Source organism: Salminus brasiliensis, chromosome 20 (genome assembly GCF_030463535.1).
Source record: "Salminus brasiliensis chromosome 20, fSalBra1.hap2, whole genome shotgun sequence".
In the NCBI taxonomy this organism is placed as follows: domain Eukaryota; kingdom Metazoa; phylum Chordata; class Actinopteri; order Characiformes; family Bryconidae; genus Salminus; species Salminus brasiliensis.
In genome coordinates this window covers 22313766-22335285 of record NC_132897.1, presented here as the reverse complement: position 1 = coordinate 22335285, position 21520 = coordinate 22313766, and the positions used below count along the sequence as shown (strand labels likewise).

General features: G+C 46.5%; 2 protein-coding genes across 2 annotated transcripts; both read right to left on the bottom strand.

The window, feature by feature from the left end:
• Positions 1-7590: 7590 nt before the first annotated feature.
• Positions 7591-9748, bottom strand: LOC140542373 (cation channel sperm-associated protein 3-like). The gene is made up of 7 exons (XM_072665323.1): positions 9688-9748; positions 9459-9576; positions 9085-9300; positions 8686-8859; positions 8303-8431; positions 7848-7946; positions 7591-7737 (listed from the first exon to the last, which is right to left on the bottom strand). The coding sequence occupies exons 1-7, from the start codon at positions 9723-9725 to the stop codon at positions 7591-7593; spliced, it is 921 nt and encodes a 306-aa protein (XP_072521424.1). The 5' UTR covers positions 9726-9748.
• Positions 9749-18370: 8622 nt separating this feature from the next.
• On the bottom strand, positions 18371-20730 carry LOC140542076 (cation channel sperm-associated protein 3-like). The gene is made up of 7 exons (XM_072664908.1): positions 20670-20730; positions 20441-20558; positions 20073-20288; positions 19674-19847; positions 19287-19415; positions 18836-18934; positions 18371-18729 (listed from the first exon to the last, which is right to left on the bottom strand). Exons 1-7 carry the CDS (start codon positions 20705-20707, stop codon positions 18583-18585), a joined length of 921 nt encoding a protein of 306 aa, XP_072521009.1. The 5' UTR covers positions 20708-20730; the 3' UTR covers positions 18371-18582.
• Positions 20731-21520: the final 790 nt, after the last annotated feature.

The window sequence follows — 21520 nt, the reverse complement described above, 5'->3', positions numbered from 1 at the left end:
TGTAAATAAGTTGACTATGGTACATTCTTTTTAGCTTTGAATGTCCAAGCAACTCCACTCCTAGTGAGAGGCAGTGGAAGAAGCATCATTTGATTGCCCCTGTTCAGTATTGGGGGTCTGTCATGGCAGGTTAGGCCGGACACAAAGAACACTCGCAGAAAGGGGCAGTGGTGGCTCAGCGGTTAGAGCGCCGGGATATCGATAACAGGGTTGTGGGTTCGATTCCCGGGCTCGGCAAGCTGCCACTGTTGGGCCCTTGAGCAAGGCCCTTTACCCTCTCTGCTCCCCGGGCGCTGGAGTTGGCTGCCCGCTCTGGGTGTGTGTGTGTACTCACTGCCCCTAACACGTGTGTGTGTGTGAGTGTGTATTCACTACCAGATGGGTTAAATGCGGAGGACACATTTCGCTGTACAGTCCACACTGTACAGTGACGAATACGTGCACCTTTATCCTTTATCCTTTATCCTTTAGAAATGGGTCCAATGCACGTAGTTTATTAACACAACCCAAGATAATACAAGGGGGCAAAATAAGGCAAAAGCAGCAGCAGCAGCTACAGGGCAACACATGTGAACACAACACAAACCTGACAAACCAGAGGGCGACAACAAAACACACCTGAGACTGGGGGACTCTGGGAGCTGAGCTTGTGAGAGGGGCGGGCAAATGGGGGGCGGGGGAAACTAACGAGACCCTGCAGGCAGAGCCTGGGCTAACCAGGGGAGAACTAGCGACGCGCTGGACCGGCGCTGAGGCTACTAATAAGAGGGGGAAGAGAGCTGAGGGACCAGCTGCAGAATCAAAAAACGTCTAGGCCGACCAAACCTGGCACTGCTGCGTGAGCGCGGGTCTATCTCGGCGAGCGAGCCTTGCTGAATCCTTGAACGGCCGGGTGGCCAGCTCGCGAACGAGGGAGTCGAGCCGAAGCTGGCCTAAACACACACCGTGAGCAGTAACGGGAACCTCTCGGGCTACCCAAGCCTCCAAACACGCAATTCTCGACCTCGAACGAAGCGTCGAGGCTCCTGAAGTACCCCCAGCCTCAGGCGAAACACGTGACCATGAAACGAGACACTGAATCGACACAATGAACCAAACATGAATCACGAACCGATACACATGAAAAGAACCAAACACGTGAACCAAACGAGGCGGAAGTCGTTATTTGGGCCGTATGTGGGCGGCGGCTCGGAATCGCCCGAGGCTGAACTGTGTGCTGCACAGCTATAAACCACCCTTTCATTTCTACATCACACTCTGCTGAAGAACCAGCCCACAAAACAACAACTCCATTTCTTTGTGCAATCACTCGAATTCTTCTCCCCAGTCCCGGCGTCCCAGACAGATGAGCAACAATTCCCCCTGGAGGAAGAGCTGCACATCTTTCAAGTCCCTTTAAAGTCCATGTTCTACATCTCCTGTATAATAGTTATGTTGCTGTACTTTGTGTTGCTATGGACAACGAACAGCAATTAGATCTATTGCATTTTTACATAGAACTACTGTAAACCCTGAGGTCCATGTTGATGTACGGAGCTCTACACCAGGCTGCAGCAGGGAAAACACGCAGGCTTCTCCTCTAAAGCGTGCAGTGTTCTCTGAGCAGTGTGTTACCAGCGTCTGTAGAGTAGTTGTTCCAACTCCGGCGTGTAGTTTAGGAGCAATGGGCTTTTGTTTGTTGTTTTAGGAAAATGGGCCTGTCTCTAGCAAACGCAGGCAGCTGTGCATTTAGCTCGTAAACCGTGGACCGGCTCCTGACGAGCTGGATCATAACGTGCAAATAATCCAGACATTTGAAACGTGTCAGTGCTCTGCCTCCACAGATAGGGGGCTCCCTTCCGATACTGTACAGAACCGGGCGTACCTACAGTACTACGTCACCCAGGTGAAACCTTTAAATCCCTCGACCACCCATTGTTCCCTTTTTCTGGCACGTCGCCCACTTGGTGGTAGCCGCAAGAGAAGGGGGCCACTTATTGTGTTGGATGCTAGCCAAGTTTCCTCATCTGTCACCAAAACAGCTGACCTCGGAACATCGCTGACGGCCGGAGCTCCAGAATCATCCCCGGGACAAACTACGAGGGATCAGGGATTTAACCTCCGACTACGGACCGCACGCCTGAGACCTTCAGGAGACGAGAAATTCCTCGAGCTGCGAGCCGGACTCTCCTCTAAAAGTAAGACTGTGAATCGGGGCGGTGTTGGAGGCACTCAGTAGATTATTGGATGTTGGTGCTCTTGGAAACAGTGATCCACTAGATTGTAGGATTGTTGTTGTTGTTTACGCTGATTAGATTAAAGGAAGTACAGCGTTTGATCAGCCCTGTTGTCTCGCGCTCTCCTCGCGGGCACACGAGTTACTTTTGCGATCTTCTCCTTTTCTTGTCCTCCTATCTCACGCGACTAACTTGGTTGTAGCATTTGATTTCGAATGACTTTGGTGAGCTTTGATCTAAAGGGACTCTGACCCTTAAGAAGCCTTATTTTAGACCAACTCACTGCTAGATCCCCTCGCGGAGCTGTGGACGCGCTTCTCTAGCCTGAGCTGCGTGGTTACTATTGCTCGTGGATTCTTCTCGCCATCCCGTGTGTTTAAATCTCCCTCCGAGGGCTTGGCTTTTGTTCCACTCTGCCACGTGAGTTGGATGAAGCCTCGCACCTTTTGAGATCATTCACACATCATTGGGTTACAAAAGAGAGTCGCTAAAGCTCCGCCGCTCCTCACACCTCTCCTTTGTTCTCGGCGCGCCAGACGCGCGCGTTCGTAAATACACACGTACACACACACACACACACACACGTACACACTGCTACACCCACATGTACGGACTCCCCCAGTTGCAGACGCATACCTATACTCCCTAGCGAAGTTTGAGCAAAGATGTAGCTTTATTTAGATCTATTTTCCTGCTGACTGTCTTTACTATAGTGGATTAATAAATGCTTTTTTCTGTTTGAGCCGAATTGTTTGTCTTGTTCTCACTCAGATGAAATTGAGGCCAACATACTGTTCCTGAACGCCCAGCTGTCATGTCCGCGTCGCCGCGCCCGCAGACTCTCATGAGGACTCTTATTCTGGTATTTACGTTCGTGTCTAACTTCGCGTACTTTGGCTAATGTCAGGTGCGCTCGATTGATGCTCATTGTTCTGTTAGCACGGTTCACCTGAGGCTGAGGTGTATATAAGGGGCGAGCGCTAGGCGCTCTTTGGCGAGAAGTGGATGTATTCGTGGTGCTGGTTGCAGAAAGTAAACCGAGCTAACCGAGTGCGGCAGAGTTCAAGAGTCCACGAGGTCTTCAGAGAGGCTTCCTCTCTATGCAGGTTCACGTTAGTAGTACCGTTCGTGGGCGAGCCTCGTTACCAGCTCTGTTTTGCCTTTGCCTTTTGGGTTCTGCAGCTGATCTCTCAGCTCTCGGTCTCGCGTCACGTAAGTTCTCTGGCGCCTGACGAGCGCAGCTTTGCTTTCCCCCAGTTTCCCCAGGCGCTGCCTGTAGGTCTTGGTTATCGTTGCGCCTCCCTCTCAGTCCCGGTACGCTAGCCTAGCTCCAGGATTCCCTCCGGCCTCAGGTGTGTGTCTTTGCTTTGCCCACGTTACTTTGTCCCTGTACCTTTGCTGCCTCTTCCTGAGTGTAGCCTTGTTTGAATAAACGTTCTTGCATCGAGTCATCTATGTCTATTTATTTATTATTATTATTTTTAACGGACTGACCGAGCACAAACAGCTAAATCAATACACAAGCATGATGATGCAGCACATTGCAGGGATGTTTGGTGTGTGTCCCTCAGGATGATGTACTTGTTTTTTAATCGTCCACATTTGAAACATGTCAAACTCCATAGTCTGGTAGATAGTCTGGTCTAAGCCTGCTTTATGTGTCTGTCAGAAGTGGAAGCCGACACGCTCGTCTGCTGTTGTAGTGCATCTGCCTCACAGTTCAGCGTGTTGTGCGGTTTGAGAGGCTTTTCTGCTCAACACACTTGTACACAGTTGTACTGTAGTCTTCAGCTCCTCAACAAGGTGTGTATCCATCTGTAGAACTGCGACTCACTGGATGGGTTTTCTTTATCGCACCAATCTGAGTGAGCTCTAGAGACTGTTGCACATGAAAATCTCCTCAGTTCTAGAATAACTCAAAAACCAGCCTATTTAGCCCCAACACAACCACACTATGCTGAAAATCACAAAGATTACTTTTAGTACTCCTCCTCATTGGGAAGGTTGATACGAACATTACCTGAAGCCGCTGGCCTGCCTTTACATGATTTTATACCCTGCACTGCTGATAAAGAGAACTGCATGAGGTGTTCCTAATAAACTGTTTGGTGAGATCATAAATCAGATGTTTAAAGAGAGTAAAATGACTATTTAATATCAGCCTGTTTTCAGTTTGTGAGTCAAAGAACCCAAGTATTTACATTTTTACTTTCATTATTTGAACTTTTTCAAGACTCGCAGGATAACCATATTAGATCTACTTCATCACTACAGATTTACAGTAAAGTAATAGCTTGAGCATTGATGAAATGTGTTCATATTTACCACAAACATGTCTGCCTATTGCAGACTCTCCCAGCATTATTGAGCTAACACCACAATCGGTGTTTACTGATATCAGTGTACATGAACCCAGCTGAAGAACAAACCCAAAGCCAAGACCTTACACAACTCAATTTTCCATTCAGTTCAATTCAAATTTATTTCATAGTCACTGCATAGTCATGCAGTGAGGTGAGGAGGGATCAATGCTGGGCCCCAGAGCGGCACATCAGGCAGCAGGGTGGTGGAGAGCCAGGTCTGGCGGTACCGGGATGGAACAGTTGGAACTGAGCATCTCATTACATGGAAAAGAGAGAGAAAGAAAACAGAAAGGAGGGAAAAACACAAGGGGTCAGGAGGAGAGCAGCAACACGATTTGGGGGGGGGGGTTATACAGCAGGACAGGATCCCATGGGTAGGCAGGAGGATCCAACCACAAATGGTCTGGCGTCAGCAGCTAGCAGGGAGCAGCTCGGCACATGGGGAGAGAAAAGAAAGGAGAAAATGAAGAAGTGTTTTGGAGTTTGAATAGACTGATGTACCTCCTGTCAAAGAAGTAGATTAGATAGACAGAATTTAAAGTGTCTTACAGTAGTGCTGGTTATGACTGAGAATCCATCTAAATTTAGAGCAATATAAATAGATTTACCCATCTTTGAATCAATAAGTAATACCTCTGTTTTACCTGGATTAAGCAAACCGTAAGTTGTGGGGCATCCAGTTCTTTATGTCTTTAAGACAGTCTGTTCTGTTCTGGAGACAAATGGTCTTGTTGGAAGTACAGGTGTCGTTAGCATAGCAATTAAAGTCGATACCATGCTTCCGGACTATTTTAACCCAGCGGCAGCATAAGAAGATTCAATAATAACAGACCCGGGATTGACCCTTTACTCCCTATAATCCGTAAGCATGGTACTGACATGGTAAGAATGTCTTTAATAATTATTATGAGTTCTATTAATAAGACTAAAAGGCACACGATTTTCCTTCAGTTCCTCATGGTCCAATAACTGAATTTTAATAAATATAGTGACTGAGTGATTCCTAAAGAATTCCTGGAATTCCTGAAACAATTCCTAGGTGGTGGTTCTGTAACTGCTTTGGTGTTTCTATGTGGTTGCGAGGGTGTTTCTTGGTGGTTGCCATGCGGTCGTTAGGCCATTAAGAGCTGCACAAGCATTGTCACAAATCAGCAGACATCCGGGTCCAAGCCCCAAGCGAGCAAGCCAACGGCGACAGTGGCAAGGAAAAACTCCCTCAGATGGAGAGGAAGAAACCTTGAGAGGAACCAAGACTCACAGGGGGAACCATCCTCCTTTGGTTGACACGGGAGAGCAAAACCACGCAACAAAAGCATGCAATGAAAGAAATAACTAAGGGACACATAGACGAGAGCCTAATACTGCCCAGAAGTATTGTGAATGAATCACATGAATTAGATCTGTGATTCCTTATTCTCATCTTCTGATCCGCTTAGTCAAATTTAGGACCGCAGAGGCAATAGGGCAAGCAAAGCCACCCAGGCATCCCTGTCCCCAGGCACTTCTACCAGCTCCTCTTCAGGACCCCTAGATGCTTCCAGGCCAGCCAGGAAATACAATCCATCCAGCGGGTCCTGGGTCATCCTCGGGGTCTAATCCAAAGTCGCTGATGCCCGGTAAACAGTTCAAGCGCACGCCGAAGGCCTCCGCACGTGGAAGCCAGGCAGACACAGCTCCGACACCGGGAGTACGAGGAACGAGCGGCTCGCGTTAGCAAACCCGCCAAGCCCGTGCTCCTGGAGCTCCTCCCGCAGGATGTTTCGGGGAACACGATCATAAGCCTTCTCCAAGCGTAGAAAACGCATGAAGACCGGGGCGGCAAATCCTCATGTTCCTTCAACTACCTGACGGAGAGCGAAGAGCTGGTCTGCTGTTCCACGGGCAGGATCAAATCCTGGAGGTACCCTGGAAAAGACTTTCTCAGAGAGGCTGGGAACCACTACCCCGGTTCGCCAATCCAGAGACACTGCTCCCAGGATTCATGCTACATTGAAGAGGCGTGTCAGCCAAGACAGACCCTCAATGTCCAGAGCCTTCAGCCTAAACTGCGAGCGAAGGCGAACAGAACTATATACTATATACAGCTGCTATCTCTCAACCTTCCGCACCAGCTCATAGCTCCTTACCCGCTAGTGAGGTCACATTACACTCACCCAGAGGCAGTTGCAATGCTGTTGCCAAGCAGTTGCTTTGGTCTCAGAAGTGGATGGAATGCGCTCGCTAGGGTATTGCTCCGCTGTTTCACATCATTGCTATGCAGTTGTACGTGGTTGCTATGCTCTTTAAAGCTGCTTGGTGACAATGTTGGTGGAACTTGAGCTGTGTCACATGGTTCTATGCTGTTCTACGGGATTTGTTAAGAAGATGCTGCTGCTGCTTCAGTGGCGTTTGCTACGGTGTTGTTTAGCAAACTTTTTTGCAGCCATTACCAAACGCCAAGCGCTTTTAGCTTTGCGTTTCTGGAGTCCTGGCTTTGATCCAGCAGGGACATTCCTCGCTGCTCTTCCTCGCTGCTCTTCCAAGTCCAGCTCCAGGAGTTCACGCTGGATACGAAGAGCATCGTCAGAGATCTGCTTCAGCCTACACACACACACATGATAATGTTAGCACCATAAAGTCACACATCTACACGGGCTGGAGGTGATGTAGTTTTTTTTTTATCACACTGTAAAGATGATTAATAAATGGATGCATTGAGGTGGGCGGGGTTATAAACATGCCTACAACCTATCAGAGTGAGGGGGTTGGAGTGTATAAACATGGATGTATTCTATCAGAGCAGAGTGGGTGCAGGGTTGTGGGGTAATTTACACATCTAGTGCAGTTTATCTGGTGTTGTATTGTTCAGAGTTCATTTCCACTGTTTTATCAGATCACTATAATAGAATAGATACAGTTTTACCTCCTAAAATATCAAAGATCCAAACAAATCCTCACTTTAAAAAAACAAAACATCTATTAAACCTGAATGAGTGTGTGTGTGTGTGTGTGTGCGTGCGCTCTCCAATTGCCTACTTTCTCATGTCTTCCTCCTGCTTCTCTAACGTGGTCAGATACAGGTTGATCCACGTCAAGCTCGTGCAGACCTCTTTCGGTTCGAGGAAGTCAGCGCTGTCAGACTGTTGATATTTCAGTCTGAGCTGGTGAAAATACTCTGCCTGTAGGAGATGGAAACAGCGCTACAGTTTAGACACATCATTGTAGAAAAGAAACACTTGTGGAAAGGATTTAAAAAAAAAAATTTCAGCTCAATGACTGAATGACTTACCGGACTCTGAAGCAGCTGCTCCTTTCGCTTTCTCTGCATCCTCTTTTTCTGCAGATCTTCCTCTTCCATCTTCTGCATCTTTATTTGCTTAGATGTTTGCTGTTTGAAATTAGAGAGAATAAACAGTTCATGAATGATGATAAAGACTAAAGCTACTTTTCTCAGAACATACGATTAGTTTCGGAACAAAAAAAAAAAAAACCCTTTGAAAGACTCTTCTTCTCCTCCAACGATGTGTTCGACGCCTCAAGCATTAAAGAGCATGTTTTCATTTAGAATATTCTAAGATGACAGTGAATCGTCTTGAACTAAACTGCATCATCACTGATGCTTCACTGTTAAAAAGGCTCTTCTGTCTATGCTTTGGCTTAATCTGGGTATCTGGACCTTAGACGTTCTAGACAACAAATGACTGTAAAAGACAAGTCAAAGAACTCCACAAAAGAGAGACTTACCATGACCAATCCCGTGAACATGTTAAGGAACATGAAGTTGCCTATCAGGATCAGGATGATGAAAAACAGCTCGCTGTAGGCAATCCCTAGACTATGAAGTCTGTCCTGGTGTTCCAGCCAGCCTGAAATCTACAATAGAGCAATAACGTTAATGGTAATAATGGTGGAAATAAAGTTCATCCCCTAAATGAACTAATGTGAAATGTGTGGATTGTTGTGAAAAGGCGAGTGTAAAAGTCTCTTGCCTAGTGCGTGCGTGTACATTTCTGGCATGAATGAGCAGATGTCCAAGTTGGCTCCTAATAATGTGCTCCGTGAGCGTATGTAGACGTGTGTATTTTCTGGATGTTCAGTATCTGTAAATGCGGCTGTGTTTGACTCACTGTGACTACGCTCAAGGTGGAGAGCAACGCAACACCCATATCCCCCCAGTTCTCGGGGTCCGCGGTTCCGAAATGCTGCACTCCGGCGACGGCAAAGACGAGCAAGATGAAGAAAATCATGGCCGTCACGTACGCGGCCGTCTTCAGGCCTTGGAACAGGATCAAGACCAGGTCCTGGAAAACAGCACATCATAACGTTAGAGTATCGGAAATGTGTCTTCTGTTTTTTTAATGGCACGTGATAACAATCAATAACCTAGAATTGTGGAAAACAAGCGCTATTATACACTTTATGTCCAAATGTTTGTGGACACCTCATTTAAACACCTCCCGAGGTTATTCTGCTTTTGTTTGAGTAACTTTCTACTGTCTACCCCTCATTCCCATCATGCACTTTACCTGGATACTGGGGATGATAAAGACGATTCTCAGGATCCGGAAAGCCCTGAGGATCCGGAAGACCCAGTATGACCCGTCTGCCCTGGAGATCAGCGACAGCAGCAGGAACCCGGTGTTGCAGATGTTGGCTCCACTTCCCCAGAAACCGCACGGCTCCGTGTACACCTTCACCATGAACTCCAAGATGAAGACCACCAGGTAAAACACATCAGCCCCCTGAGGAACAGATTAAGCACAATAAACGCACTGTGATCCAGTCTCTCTCACACACACACACACACATACATACATACATGCTCTCTGCCCTCCTTCCCTCTCTCATCTATATAAATGTTGTAAAATTAGGTTACGTGGAATTTCTTCAGTTCACTCACCTCGAACAACGCTGAATACGCAGCTTTAAGTTCACGGTCTGTTTCCAGACCCATGAACACAGCGTCCAGCGCGACCACTAGAACCATGAAGGCCCTAAAATAACACCCAAGTCTACTCCTGCACACAAACAAAGACGCAACAGAGCAGCAGAGTTGGTGTTGTTCAAGCAGAATGCACAAGATGCAGAAATAGAAAAGAATATCCATCAAGAAAATGTAGAAGTTTTACATTCTGGAGCTGGAGGTCAGTTCCCCTCTGTCCTCCATCTCGACGTCTCCCTGTCTGTGGTCTTCCAGCCTTGACGCAGGCTTTTTATTCACATCACCATGACGACCAGAATCAGAACCATTATGACATCACACTGGCCAGAACGCGCTCAGCTGTGAGAATGGTGACACTGCTTCATGGCGATTCACTCTAAAGCACTTCATTTGATTCAGTATGACGATCAAAAGGGTTGTCAGGGGAACGGTAACAGTATTTCACACAAACTATAACAATTTTACACACAAATATAATAAATGTAGACTTTTGAATACAGATACATTGACTTGAATACAGATAGCACGTCTTATAGAAGGTAAATATCAAATATCACACATTTAAATTCATTCATTTAGCTTTTTTTTTTTTTTTTTTAAGATATTGTTGTAAAAGTCATCTTTTAATAAGTTGCAATTTATGGCCAATTATATTTTATGAAATAGTTGTATATAATATTTTCACCTAAATCACCAATGTAGTGTTACTGGAGTTGGAAGCCTGTCTTTGTTGTGTTTAATAAACATAAAGAGTGATGATCTTTACACTTACTCTCATCCATTCATTTAATGATTAGAGACCTATCGTATAGTCTCAGAACCTTTCTGAACACCCCACAGAACTGAGCTTTGCCATAACAGCTCTCCCTGCGGGTCTTCACATCAGGAATAAAGAGAGGGTTAGATCTGGCAAGGATTCAGCAGATTCTAAACGACACAAGTACATAAACTTACATAATCAATCATTTACAACGGGTACGCTTGAAGCATGTTAGCTGTGTCTACTACAGGGGTCATCACATAAACAATGACGATACGAACGATAACATACAGACAGTATTTACGCTCTTCTATACCAGTATTATTTGCACGTCTTGTTTATGGCTATGTTGATGTATACCGGTAAGATAAGCAACGATAACTATTTGCACTATCCTGGGGTTACTGGTTGTGTCTCTTCCCCACTCTAGGTTAACCACGGATCTTGTCGCCTCCTAGAAGAAGACCCACTCACCAGCGCTCTCGTTCTCCCAGGATCACCAGGTAAGTAACATGCTCAGTGACCATCTCTATTGTGTGTGGGCTGCTGAGGAGTCAACTACCAGGGACTTCCCTACATGTGTTTTAATGCATTCTGTGCGTTTTTGTAACTTTCTGGCAGCGTGGTTTGTGCGTTTGTCGCACCTGATGCGTTTTTACACATTTGGTGGTTTCTCCATCTTTTTTGCCCTTTTTTGCATTCGGTGCCATTTTACGGCCGTTATGTGCACTTTTCTGTGTAAATAAGTTGACTATGGTACATTCTTTTTAGCTTTGAATGTCCAAGCAACTCCACTCCTAGTGAGAGGCAGTGGAAGAAGCATCATTTGATTGCCCCTGTTCAGTATTGGGGGTCTGTCATGGCAGGTTAGGCCGGACACAAAGAACACTCGCAGAAAGGGGCAGTGGTGGCTCAGCGGTTAGAGCGCCGGGATATCGATAACAGGGTTGTGGGTTCGATTCCCGGGCTCGGCAAGCTGCCACTGTTGGGCCCTTGAGCAAGGCCCTTTACCCTCTCTGCTCCCCGGGCGCTGGAGTTGGCTGCCCGCTCTGGGTGTGTGTGTGTACTCACTGCCCCTAACACGTGTGTGTGTGTGAGTGTGTATTCACTACCAGATGGGTTAAATGCGGAGGACACATTTCGCTGTACAGTCCACACTGTACAGTGACGAATACGTGCACCTTTATCCTTTATCCTTTATCCTTTAGAAATGGGTCCAATGCACGTAGTTTATTAACACAACCCAAGATAATACAAGGGGGCAAAATAAGGCAAAAGCAGCAGCAGCAGCTACAGGGCAACACATGTGAACACAACACAAACCTGACAAACCAGAGGGCGACAACAAAACACACCTGAGACTGGGGGACTCTGGGAGCTGAGCTTGTGAGAGGGGCGGGCAAATGGGGGGCGGGGGAAACTAACGAGACCCTGCAGGCAGAGCCTGGGCTAACCAGGGGAGAACTAGCGACGCGCTGGACCGGCGCTGAGGCTACTAATAAGAGGGGGAAGAGAGCTGAGGGACCAGCTGCAGAATCAAAAAACGTCTAGGCCGACCAAACCTGGCACTGCTGCGTGAGCGCGGGTCTATCTCGGCGAGCGAGCCTTGCTGAATCCTTGAACGGCCGGGTGGCCAGCTCGCGAACGAGGGAGTCGAGCCGAAGCTGGCCTAAACACACACCGTGAGCAGTAACGGGAACCTCTCGGGCTACCCAAGCCTCCAAACACGCAATTCTCGACCTCGAACGAAGCGTCGAGGCTCCTGAAGTACCCCCAGCCTCAGGCGAAACACGTGACCATGAAACGAGACACTGAATCGACACAATGAACCAAACATGAATCACGAACCGATACACATGAAAAGAACCAAACACGTGAACCAAACGAGGCGGAAGTCGTTATTTGGGCCGTATGTGGGCGGCGGCTCGGAATCGCCCGAGGCTGAACTGTGTGCTGCACAGCTATAAACCACCCTTTCATTTCTACATCACACTCTGCTGAAGAACCAGCCCACAAAACAACAACTCCATTTCTTTGTGCAATCACTCGAATTCTTCTCCCCAGTCCCGGCGTCCCAGACAGATGAGCAACAATTCCCCCTGGAGGAAGAGCTGCACATCTTTCAAGTCCCTTTAAAGTCCATGTTCTACATCTCCTGTATAATAGTTATGTTGCTGTACTTTGTGTTGCTATGGACAACGAACAGCAATTAGATCTATTGCATTTTTACATAGAACTACTGTAAACCCTGAGGTCCATGTTGATGTACGGAGCTCTACACCAGGCTGCAGCAGGGAAAACACGCAGGCTTCTCCTCTAAAGCGTGCAGTGTTCTCTGAGCAGTGTGTTACCAGCGTCTGTAGAGTAGTTGTTCCAACTCCGGCGTGTAGTTTAGGAGCAATGGGCTTTTGTTTGTTGTTTTAGGAAAATGGGCCTGTCTCTAGCAAACGCAGGCAGCTGTGCATTTAGCTCGTAAACCGTGGACCGGCTCCTGACGAGCTGGATCATAACGTGCAAATAATCCAGACATTTGAAACGTGTCAGTGCTCTGCCTCCACAGATAGGGGGCTCCCTTCCGATACTGTACAGAACCGGGCGTACCTACAGTACTACGTCACCCAGGTGAAACCTTTAAATCCCTCGACCACCCATTGTTCCCTTTTTCTGGCACGTCGCCCACTTGGTGGTAGCCGCAAGAGAAGGGGGCCACTTATTGTGTTGGATGCTAGCCAAGTTTCCTCATCTGTCACCAAAACAGCTGACCTCGGAACATCGCTGACGGCCGGAGCTCCAGAATCATCCCCGGGACAAACTACGAGGGATCAGGGATTTAACCTCCGACTACGGACCGCACGCCTGAGACCTTCAGGAGACGAGAAATTCCTCGAGCTGCGAGCCGGACTCTCCTCTAAAAGTAAGACTGTGAATCGGGGCGGTGTTGGAGGCACTCAGTAGATTATTGGATGTTGGTGCTCTTGGAAACAGTGATCCACTAGATTGTAGGATTGTTGTTGTTGTTTACGCTGATTAGATTAAAGGAAGTACAGCGTTTGATCAGCCCTGTTGTCTCGCGCTCTCCTCGCGGGCACACGAGTTACTTTTGCGATCTTCTCCTTTTCTTGTCCTCCTATCTCACGCGACTAACTTGGTTGTAGCATTTGATTTCGAATGACTTTGGTGAGCTTTGATCTAAAGGGACTCTGACCCTTAAGAAGCCTTATTTTAGACCAACTCACTGCTAGATCCCCTCGCGGAGCTGTGGACGCGCTTCTCTAGCCTGAGCTGCGTGGTTACTATTGCTCGTGGATTCTTCTCGCCATCCCGTGTGTTTAAATCTCCCTCCGAGGGCTTGGCTTTTGTTCCACTCTGCCACGTGAGTTGGATGAAGCCTCGCACCTTTTGAGATCATACACACATCATTGGGTTACAAAAGAGAGTCGCTAAAGCTCCGCCGCTCCTCACACCTCTCCTTTGTTCTCGGCGCGCCAGACGCGCGCGTTCGTAAATACACACGTACACACACACACACACACACACGTACACACTGCTACACCCACATGTACGGACTCCCCCAGTTGCAGACGCATACCTATACTCCCTAGCGAAGTTTGAGCAAAGATGTAGCTTTATTTAGATCTATTTTCCTGCTGACTGTCTTTACTATAGTGGATTAATAAATGCTTTTTTCTGTTTGAGCCGAATTGTTTGTCTTGTTCTCACTCAGATGAAATTGAGGCCAACATACTGTTCCTGAACGCCCAGCTGTCATGTCCGCGTCGCCGCGCCCGCAGACTCTCATGAGGACTCTTATTCTGGTATTTACGTTCGTGTCTAACTTCGCGTACTTTGGCTAATGTCAGGTGCGCTCGATTGATGCTCATTGTTCTGTTAGCACGGTTCACCTGAGGCTGAGGTGTATATAAGGGGCGAGCGCTAGGCGCTCTTTGGCGAGAAGTGGATGTATTCGTGGTGCTGGTTGCAGAAAGTAAACCGAGCTAACCGAGTGCGGCAGAGTTCAAGAGTCCACGAGGTCTTCAGAGAGGCTTCCTCTCTATGCAGGTTCACGTTAGTAGTACCGTTCGTGGGCGAGCCTCGTTACCAGCTCTGTTTTGCCTTTGCCTTTTGGGTTCTGCAGCTGATCTCTCAGCTCTCGGTCTCGCGTCACGTAAGTTCTCTGGCGCCTGACGAGCGCAGCTTTGCTTTCCCCCAGTTTCCCCAGGCGCTGCCTGTAGGTCTTGGTTATCGTTGCGCCTCCCTCTCAGTCCCGGTACGCTAGCCTAGCTCCAGGATTCCCTCCGGCCTCAGGTGTGTGTCTTTGCTTTGCCCACGTTACTTTGTCCCTGTACCTTTGCTGCCTCTTCCTGAGTGTAGCCTTGTTTGAATAAACGTTCTTGCATCGAGTCATCTATGTCTATTTATTTATTATTATTATTTTTAACGGACTGACCGAGCACAAACAGCTAAATCAATACACAAGCATGATGATGCAGCACATTGCAGGGATGTTTGGTGTGTGTCCCTCAGGATGATGTACTTGTTTTTTAATCGTCCACATTTGAAACATGTCAAACTCCATAGTCTGGTAGATAGTCTGGTCTAAGCCTGCTTTATGTGTCTGTCAGAAGTGGAAGCCGACACGCTCGTCTGCTGTTGTAGTGCATCTGCCTCACAGTTCAGCGTGTTGTGCGGTTTGAGAGGCTTTTCTGCTCAACACACTTGTACACAGTTGTACTGTAGTCTTCAGCTCCTCAACAAGGTGTGTATCCATCTGTAGAACTGCGACTCACTGGATGGGTTTTCTTTATCGCACCAATCTGAGTGAGCTCTAGAGACTGTTGCACATGAAAATCTCCTCAGTTCTAGAATAACTCAAAAACCAGCCTATTTAGCCCCAACACAACCACACTATGCTGAAAATCACAAAGATTACTTTTAGTACTCCTCCTCATTGGGAAGGTTGATACGAACATTACCTGAAGCCGCTGGCCTGCCTTTACATGATTTTATACCCTGCACTGCTGATAAAGAGAACTGCATGAGGTGTTCCTAATAAACTGTTTGGTGAGATCATAAATCAGATGTTTAAAGAGAGTAAAATGACTATTTAATATCAGCCTGTTTTCAGTTTGTGAGTCAAAGAACCCAAGTATTTACATTTTTACTTTCATTATTTGAACTTTTTCAAGACTCGCAGGATAACCATATTAGATCTACTTCATCACTACAGATTTACAGTAAAGTAATAGCTTGAGCATTGATGAAATGTGTTCATATTTACCACAAACATGTCTGCCTATTGCAGACTCTCCCAGCATTATTGAGCTAACACCACAATCGGTGTTTACTGATATCAGTGTACATGAACCCAGCTGAAGAACAAACCCAAAGCCAAGACCTTACACAACTCAATTTTCCATTCAGTTCAATTCAAATTTATTTCATAGTCACTGCATAGTCATGCAGTGAGGTGAGGAGGGATCAATGCTGGGCCCCAGAGCGGCACATCAGGCAGCAGGGTGGTGGAGAGCCAGGTCTGGCGGTACCGGGATGGAACAGTTGGAACTGAGCATCTCATTACATGGAAAAGAGAGAGAAAGAAAACAGAAAGGAGGGAAAAACACAAGGGGTCAGGAGGAGAGCAGCAACACGATTTGGGGGGGGGGGTTATACAGCAGGACAGGATCCCATGGGTAGGCAGGAGGATCCAACCACAAATGGTCTGGCGTCAGCAGCTAGCAGGGAGCAGCTCGGCACATGGGGAGAGAAAAGAAAGGAGAAAATGAAGAAGTGTTTTGGAGTTTGAATAGACTGATGTACCTCCTGTCAAAGAAGTAGATTAGATAGACAGAATTTAAAGTGTCTTACAGTAGTGCTGGTTATGACTGAGAATCCATCTAAATTTAGAGCAATATAAATAGATTTACCCATCTTTGAATCAATAAGTAATACCTCTGTTTTACCTGGATTAAGCAAACCGTAAGTTGTGGGGCATCCAGTTCTTTATGTCTTTAAGACAGTCTGTTCTGTTCTGGAGACAAATGGTCTTGTTGGAAGTACAGGTGTCGTTAGCATAGCAATTAAAGTCGATACCATGCTTCCGGACTATTTTAACCCAGCGGCAGCATAAGAAGATTCAATAATAACAGACCCGGGATTGACCCTTTACTCCCTATAATCCGTAAGCATGGTACTGACATGGTAAGAATGTCTTTAATAATTATTATGAGTTCTATTAATAAGACTAAAAGGCACACGATTTTCCTTCAGTTCCTCATGGTCCAATAACTGAATTTTAATAAATATAGTGACTGAGTGATTCCTAAAGAATTCCTGGAATTCCTGAAACAATTCCTAGGTGGTGGTTCTGTAACTGCTTTGGTGTTTCTATGTGGTTGCGAGGGTGTTTCTTGGTGGTTGCCATGCGGTCGTTAGGCCATTAAGAGCTGCACAAGCATTGTCACAAATCAGCAGACATCCGGGTCCAAGCCCCAAGCGAGCAAGCCAACGGCGACAGTGGCAAGGAAAAACTCCCTCAGATGGAGAGGAAGAAACCTTGAGAGGAACCAAGACTCACAGGGGGAACCATCCTCCTTTGGTTGACACGGGAGAGCAAAACCACGCAACAAAAGCATGCAATGAAAGAAATAACTAAGGGACACATAGACGAGAGCCTAATACTGCCCAGAAGTATTGTGAATGAATCACATGAATTAGATCTGTGATTCCTTATTCTCATCTTCTGACCCGCTTAGTCCAATTTAGGACCGCAGAGGCAATAGGGCAAGCAAAGCCACCCAGGCATCCCTGTCCCCAGGCACTTCTACCAGCTCCTCTTCAGGACCCCTAGATGCTTCCAGGCCAGCCAGGAAATACAATCCATCCAGCGGGTCCTGGGTCATCCTCGGGGTCTCATCCAAAGTCGCTGATGCCCGGTAAACAGTTCAAGCGCACGCAGAAGGCCTCCGCACGTGGAAGCCAGGCAGACACAGCTCCGACACCGGGAGTACGAGGAACGAGCGGCTCGCGTTAGCAAACCCGCCAAGCCCGTGCTCCTAGAGCTCCTCCCGCAGGATGTTTTGGGGAACACGATCATAAGCCTTCTCCAAGTGTAGAAAACGCATGAAGACCGGGGCGGCAAATCCTCATGTTCCTTCAACTACCTGACGGAGAGAGAAGAGCTGCTCTGCTGTTCCACGGGCAGGATCAAATCCTGGAGGTACCCTGGAAAAGACTTTCTCAGAGAGGCTGGGAACCACCACCCCGGTTCGCCAATCCAGAGACACTGCTCCCAGGATTCATGCTACATTGAAGAGGCGTGTCAGCCAAGACAGACCCTCAATGTCCAGAGCCTTCAGCCTAAACTGCGAGCGAAGGCGAACAGAACTATATACTATATATAGCTGCTATCTCTCAACCTTCCGCACCAGCTCATAGCTCCTTACCCGCTAGTGAGGTCACATTACACTCACCCAGAGGCAGTTGCAATGCTGTTGCCAAGCAGTTGCTTTGGTCTCAGAAGTGGATGGAATGCGCTCACTAGGGTATTGCTCTGCTGTTTCACATCATTGCTATGCAGTTGTACGTGGTTGCTATGCTCTTTAAAGCTGCTTGGTGACAATGTTGGTGGAACTTGAGCTGTGTCACATGGTTCTATGCTGTTCTACGGGATTTGTTAAGAAGATGCTGCTGCTGCTTCAGTGGCGTTTGCTACGGTGTTGTTTAGCAAACTTTTTTGCAGCCATTACCAAACGCCAAGCGCTTTTAGCTTTGCGTTTCTGGAGTCCTGGCTTTGATCCAGCAGGGACATTCCTCGCTGCTCTTCCTCGCTGCTCTTCCAAGTCCAGCTCCAGGAGTTCACGCTGGATACGAAGAGCATCGTCAGAGATCTGCTTCAGCCTACACACACACACACACATGATAATGTTAGCACCATAAAGTCACACATCTACACGGGCTGGAGGTGATGTAGTTTTTTTTTTATCACACTGTAAAGATGATTAATAAATGGATGCGTTGAGGTGGGCGGGGTTATACACATGCCTACAACCTATCAGAGTGAGGGGGTGGAGTGTATAAACATGGATGTATTCTATCATAGCAGAGTGGGTGCAGGGTTGTGGGGTAATTTACACATCTAGTGCAGTTTATCTGGTGTTGTATTGTTCAGAGTTCATTTCCACTGTTTTATCAGATCACTATAATAGAATAGAGACAGTTTTACCTCCTAAAATATCAAAGATCCAAACAAATCCTCACTTTAAAAAAACAAAACATCTATTAAACCTGAATGAGTGTGTGTGTGTGTGTGTGCTCTCCAATTGCCTACTTTCTCATGTCTTCCTCCTGCTTCTCTAACGTGGTCAGATACAGGTTGATCCACGTCAAGCTCGTGCAGACCTCTTTCGGTTCGAGGAAGTCAGCGCTGTCAGACTGTTGATATTTCAGTCTGAGCTGGTGAAAATACTCTGCCTGTAGGAGATGGAAACAGCGCTACAGTTTAGACACATCATCGTAGAAAAGAAACACTTGTGGAAAGGATTTAAAAAAATTTTCAGCTCAATGCTGAATGACTTACCGGACTCTGAAGCAGCTGCTCCTTTCGCTTTCTCTGCATCCTCTTTTTCTGCAGATCTTCCTCTTCCATCTTCTGCATCTTTATTTGCTTAGATGTTTGCTGTTTGAAATTAGAGAGAATAAACAGTTCATGAATGATGATAAAGACTAAAGCTACTTTTCTCAGAACATACGATTAGTTTCGGAACAAAAAAAAAACCCTTTGAAAGACTCTTCTTCTCCTCCAACGATGCGTTCGACGCCTCAAGCATTAAAGAGCATGTTTTCACTCAGAATATTCTAAGATGACAGTGAATCGTCTTAAACTAAACTGCATCATCACTGATGCTTCACTGTTAAAAAGGCTCTTCTGTCTATGCTTTGGCTTAATCTGGGTATCTGGACCATAGACGTTCTAGACAACAAATGACTGTAAAAGACAAGTCAAAGAACTCCACAAAAGAGAGACTTACCATGACCAATCCCGTGAACATGTTAAGGAACATGAAGTTGCCTATCAGGATCAGGATGATGAAAAACAGCTCGCTGTAGGCAATCCCTAGACTATGAAGTCTGTCCTGGTGTTCCAGCCAGCCTGAAATCTACAACAGAGCAATAACGTTAATGGTAATAATGGTGGAAATAAAGTTCATCCCCTAATTGAACTAATGTGAAATGTGCGGATTGTTGTGAAAAGGCGAGTGTGAAAGTCTCTCGCCTAGTGCGTGCGTGTACATTTCTGGCATGAATGAGCAGGTGTCCAAGTTGGCTCCTAATAAAGTGCTCCGTGAGCGTATGTAGACGTATGTATTTTCTGGATGTTCAGTATCTGTGAATGCAGCTGACTGTGTTTGACTCACTGTGACCACGCTCAAGGTGGAGAGCAACGCAACACCCATATCCCCCCAGTTCTCGGGGTCCGCGGTCCCGAAATGCTGCACTCCGGCGACGGCAAAGACGAGCAAGATGAAGAAAATCATGGCCGTCACATACGCGGCCGTCTTCAGGCCTTGGAACAGGATCAAGACCAGGTCCTGGAAAACAGCACATCATAACGTTAGAGTATCGGAAATGTGTCTTCTGTTTTCTTAATGGCACGTGATAACAATCAATAACCTAGAATTGTGGAAAACAAGCGCTATTATACACTTTATGTCCAAATGTTTGTGGACACCTCATTTAAACACCTCCCGAGGTTATTCTGCTTTTGTTTGAGTAACTTTCTACTGTCTACCCCTCATTCCCATCATGCACTTTACCTGGATACTGGGGATGATAAAGACGATTCTCAGGATCCGGAAAGCCCTGAGGATCCGGAAGACCCAGTATGACCCGTCTGCCCTGGAGATCAGCGACAGCAGCAGGAACCCGGTGTTGCAGATGTTGGCTCCACTTCCCCAGAAACCGCACGGCTCCGTGTACACCTTCACCATGAACTCCAAGATGAAGACCACCAGGTAAAACACATCAGCCCCCTGAGGAACAGATTAAGCACAATAAACGCACTGTGATCCAGTCTCTCTCACACACACACACACATACATACATGCTCTCTGCCCTCCTTCCCTCTCTCATCTATATAAATGTTGTAAAATTAGGTTACGTGGAATTTCTTCAGTTCACTCACCTCGAACAACGCTGAATACGCAGCTTTAAGTTCACGGTCTGTTTCCAGACCCATGAACACAGCGTCCAGCGCGACCACTAGAACCATGAAGGCCCTAAAATAACACCCAAGTCTACTCCTGCACACAAACAAAGACGCAACAGAGCAGCAGAGTTGGTGTTGTTCAAGCAGAATGCACAAGATGCAGAAATAGAAAAGAATATCCATCAAGAAAATGTAGAAGTTTTACATTCTGGAGCTGGAGGTCAGTTCCCCTCTGTCCTCCATCTCGACGTCTCCCTGTCTGTGGTCTTCCAGCCTTGACGCAGGCTTTTTATTCACATCACCATGACGACCAGAATCAGAACCATTATGACATCACACTGGCCAGAACGCGCTCAGCTGTGAGAATGGTGACACTGCTTCATGGCGATTCACTCTAAAGCACTTCATTTGATTCAGTATGACGATCAAAAGGGTTGTCAGGGGAACGGTAACAGTATTTCACACAAACTATAACAATTTTACACACAAATATAATAAATGTAGACTTTTGAATACAGATACATTGACTTGAATACAGATAGCACGTCTTATAGAAGGTAAATATCAAATATCACACATTTCAATTCATTCATTTAGCTTTTTTTTTTTTTTTTTTAAGATATTGTTGTAAAAGTCATCTTTTAATAAGTTGCAATTTATGGCCAATTATATTTTATGAAATAGTTATATATAATATTTTCACCTAAATCACCTATGTAGTGTTACTGGAGTTGGAAGCCTGTCTTTGTTGTGTTTAATAAACATAAAGAGTGATGATCTTTACACTTACTCTCATCCATTCATTTAATGATTAGAGACCTATCGTATAGTCTCAGAACCTTTCTGAACACCCCACAGAACTGAGCTTTGCCATAACAGCTCTCCCTGCGGGTCTTCACATCAGGAATAAAGAGAGGGTTAGATCTGGCAAGGATTCAGCAGATTCTAAACGACACAAGTACATAAGCTTACATGATCAATCATTTACAACGGGTACGCTTGAAGCATGTTAGCTGTGTCTACTACAGGGGTCATCACATAAACAATGACGATACG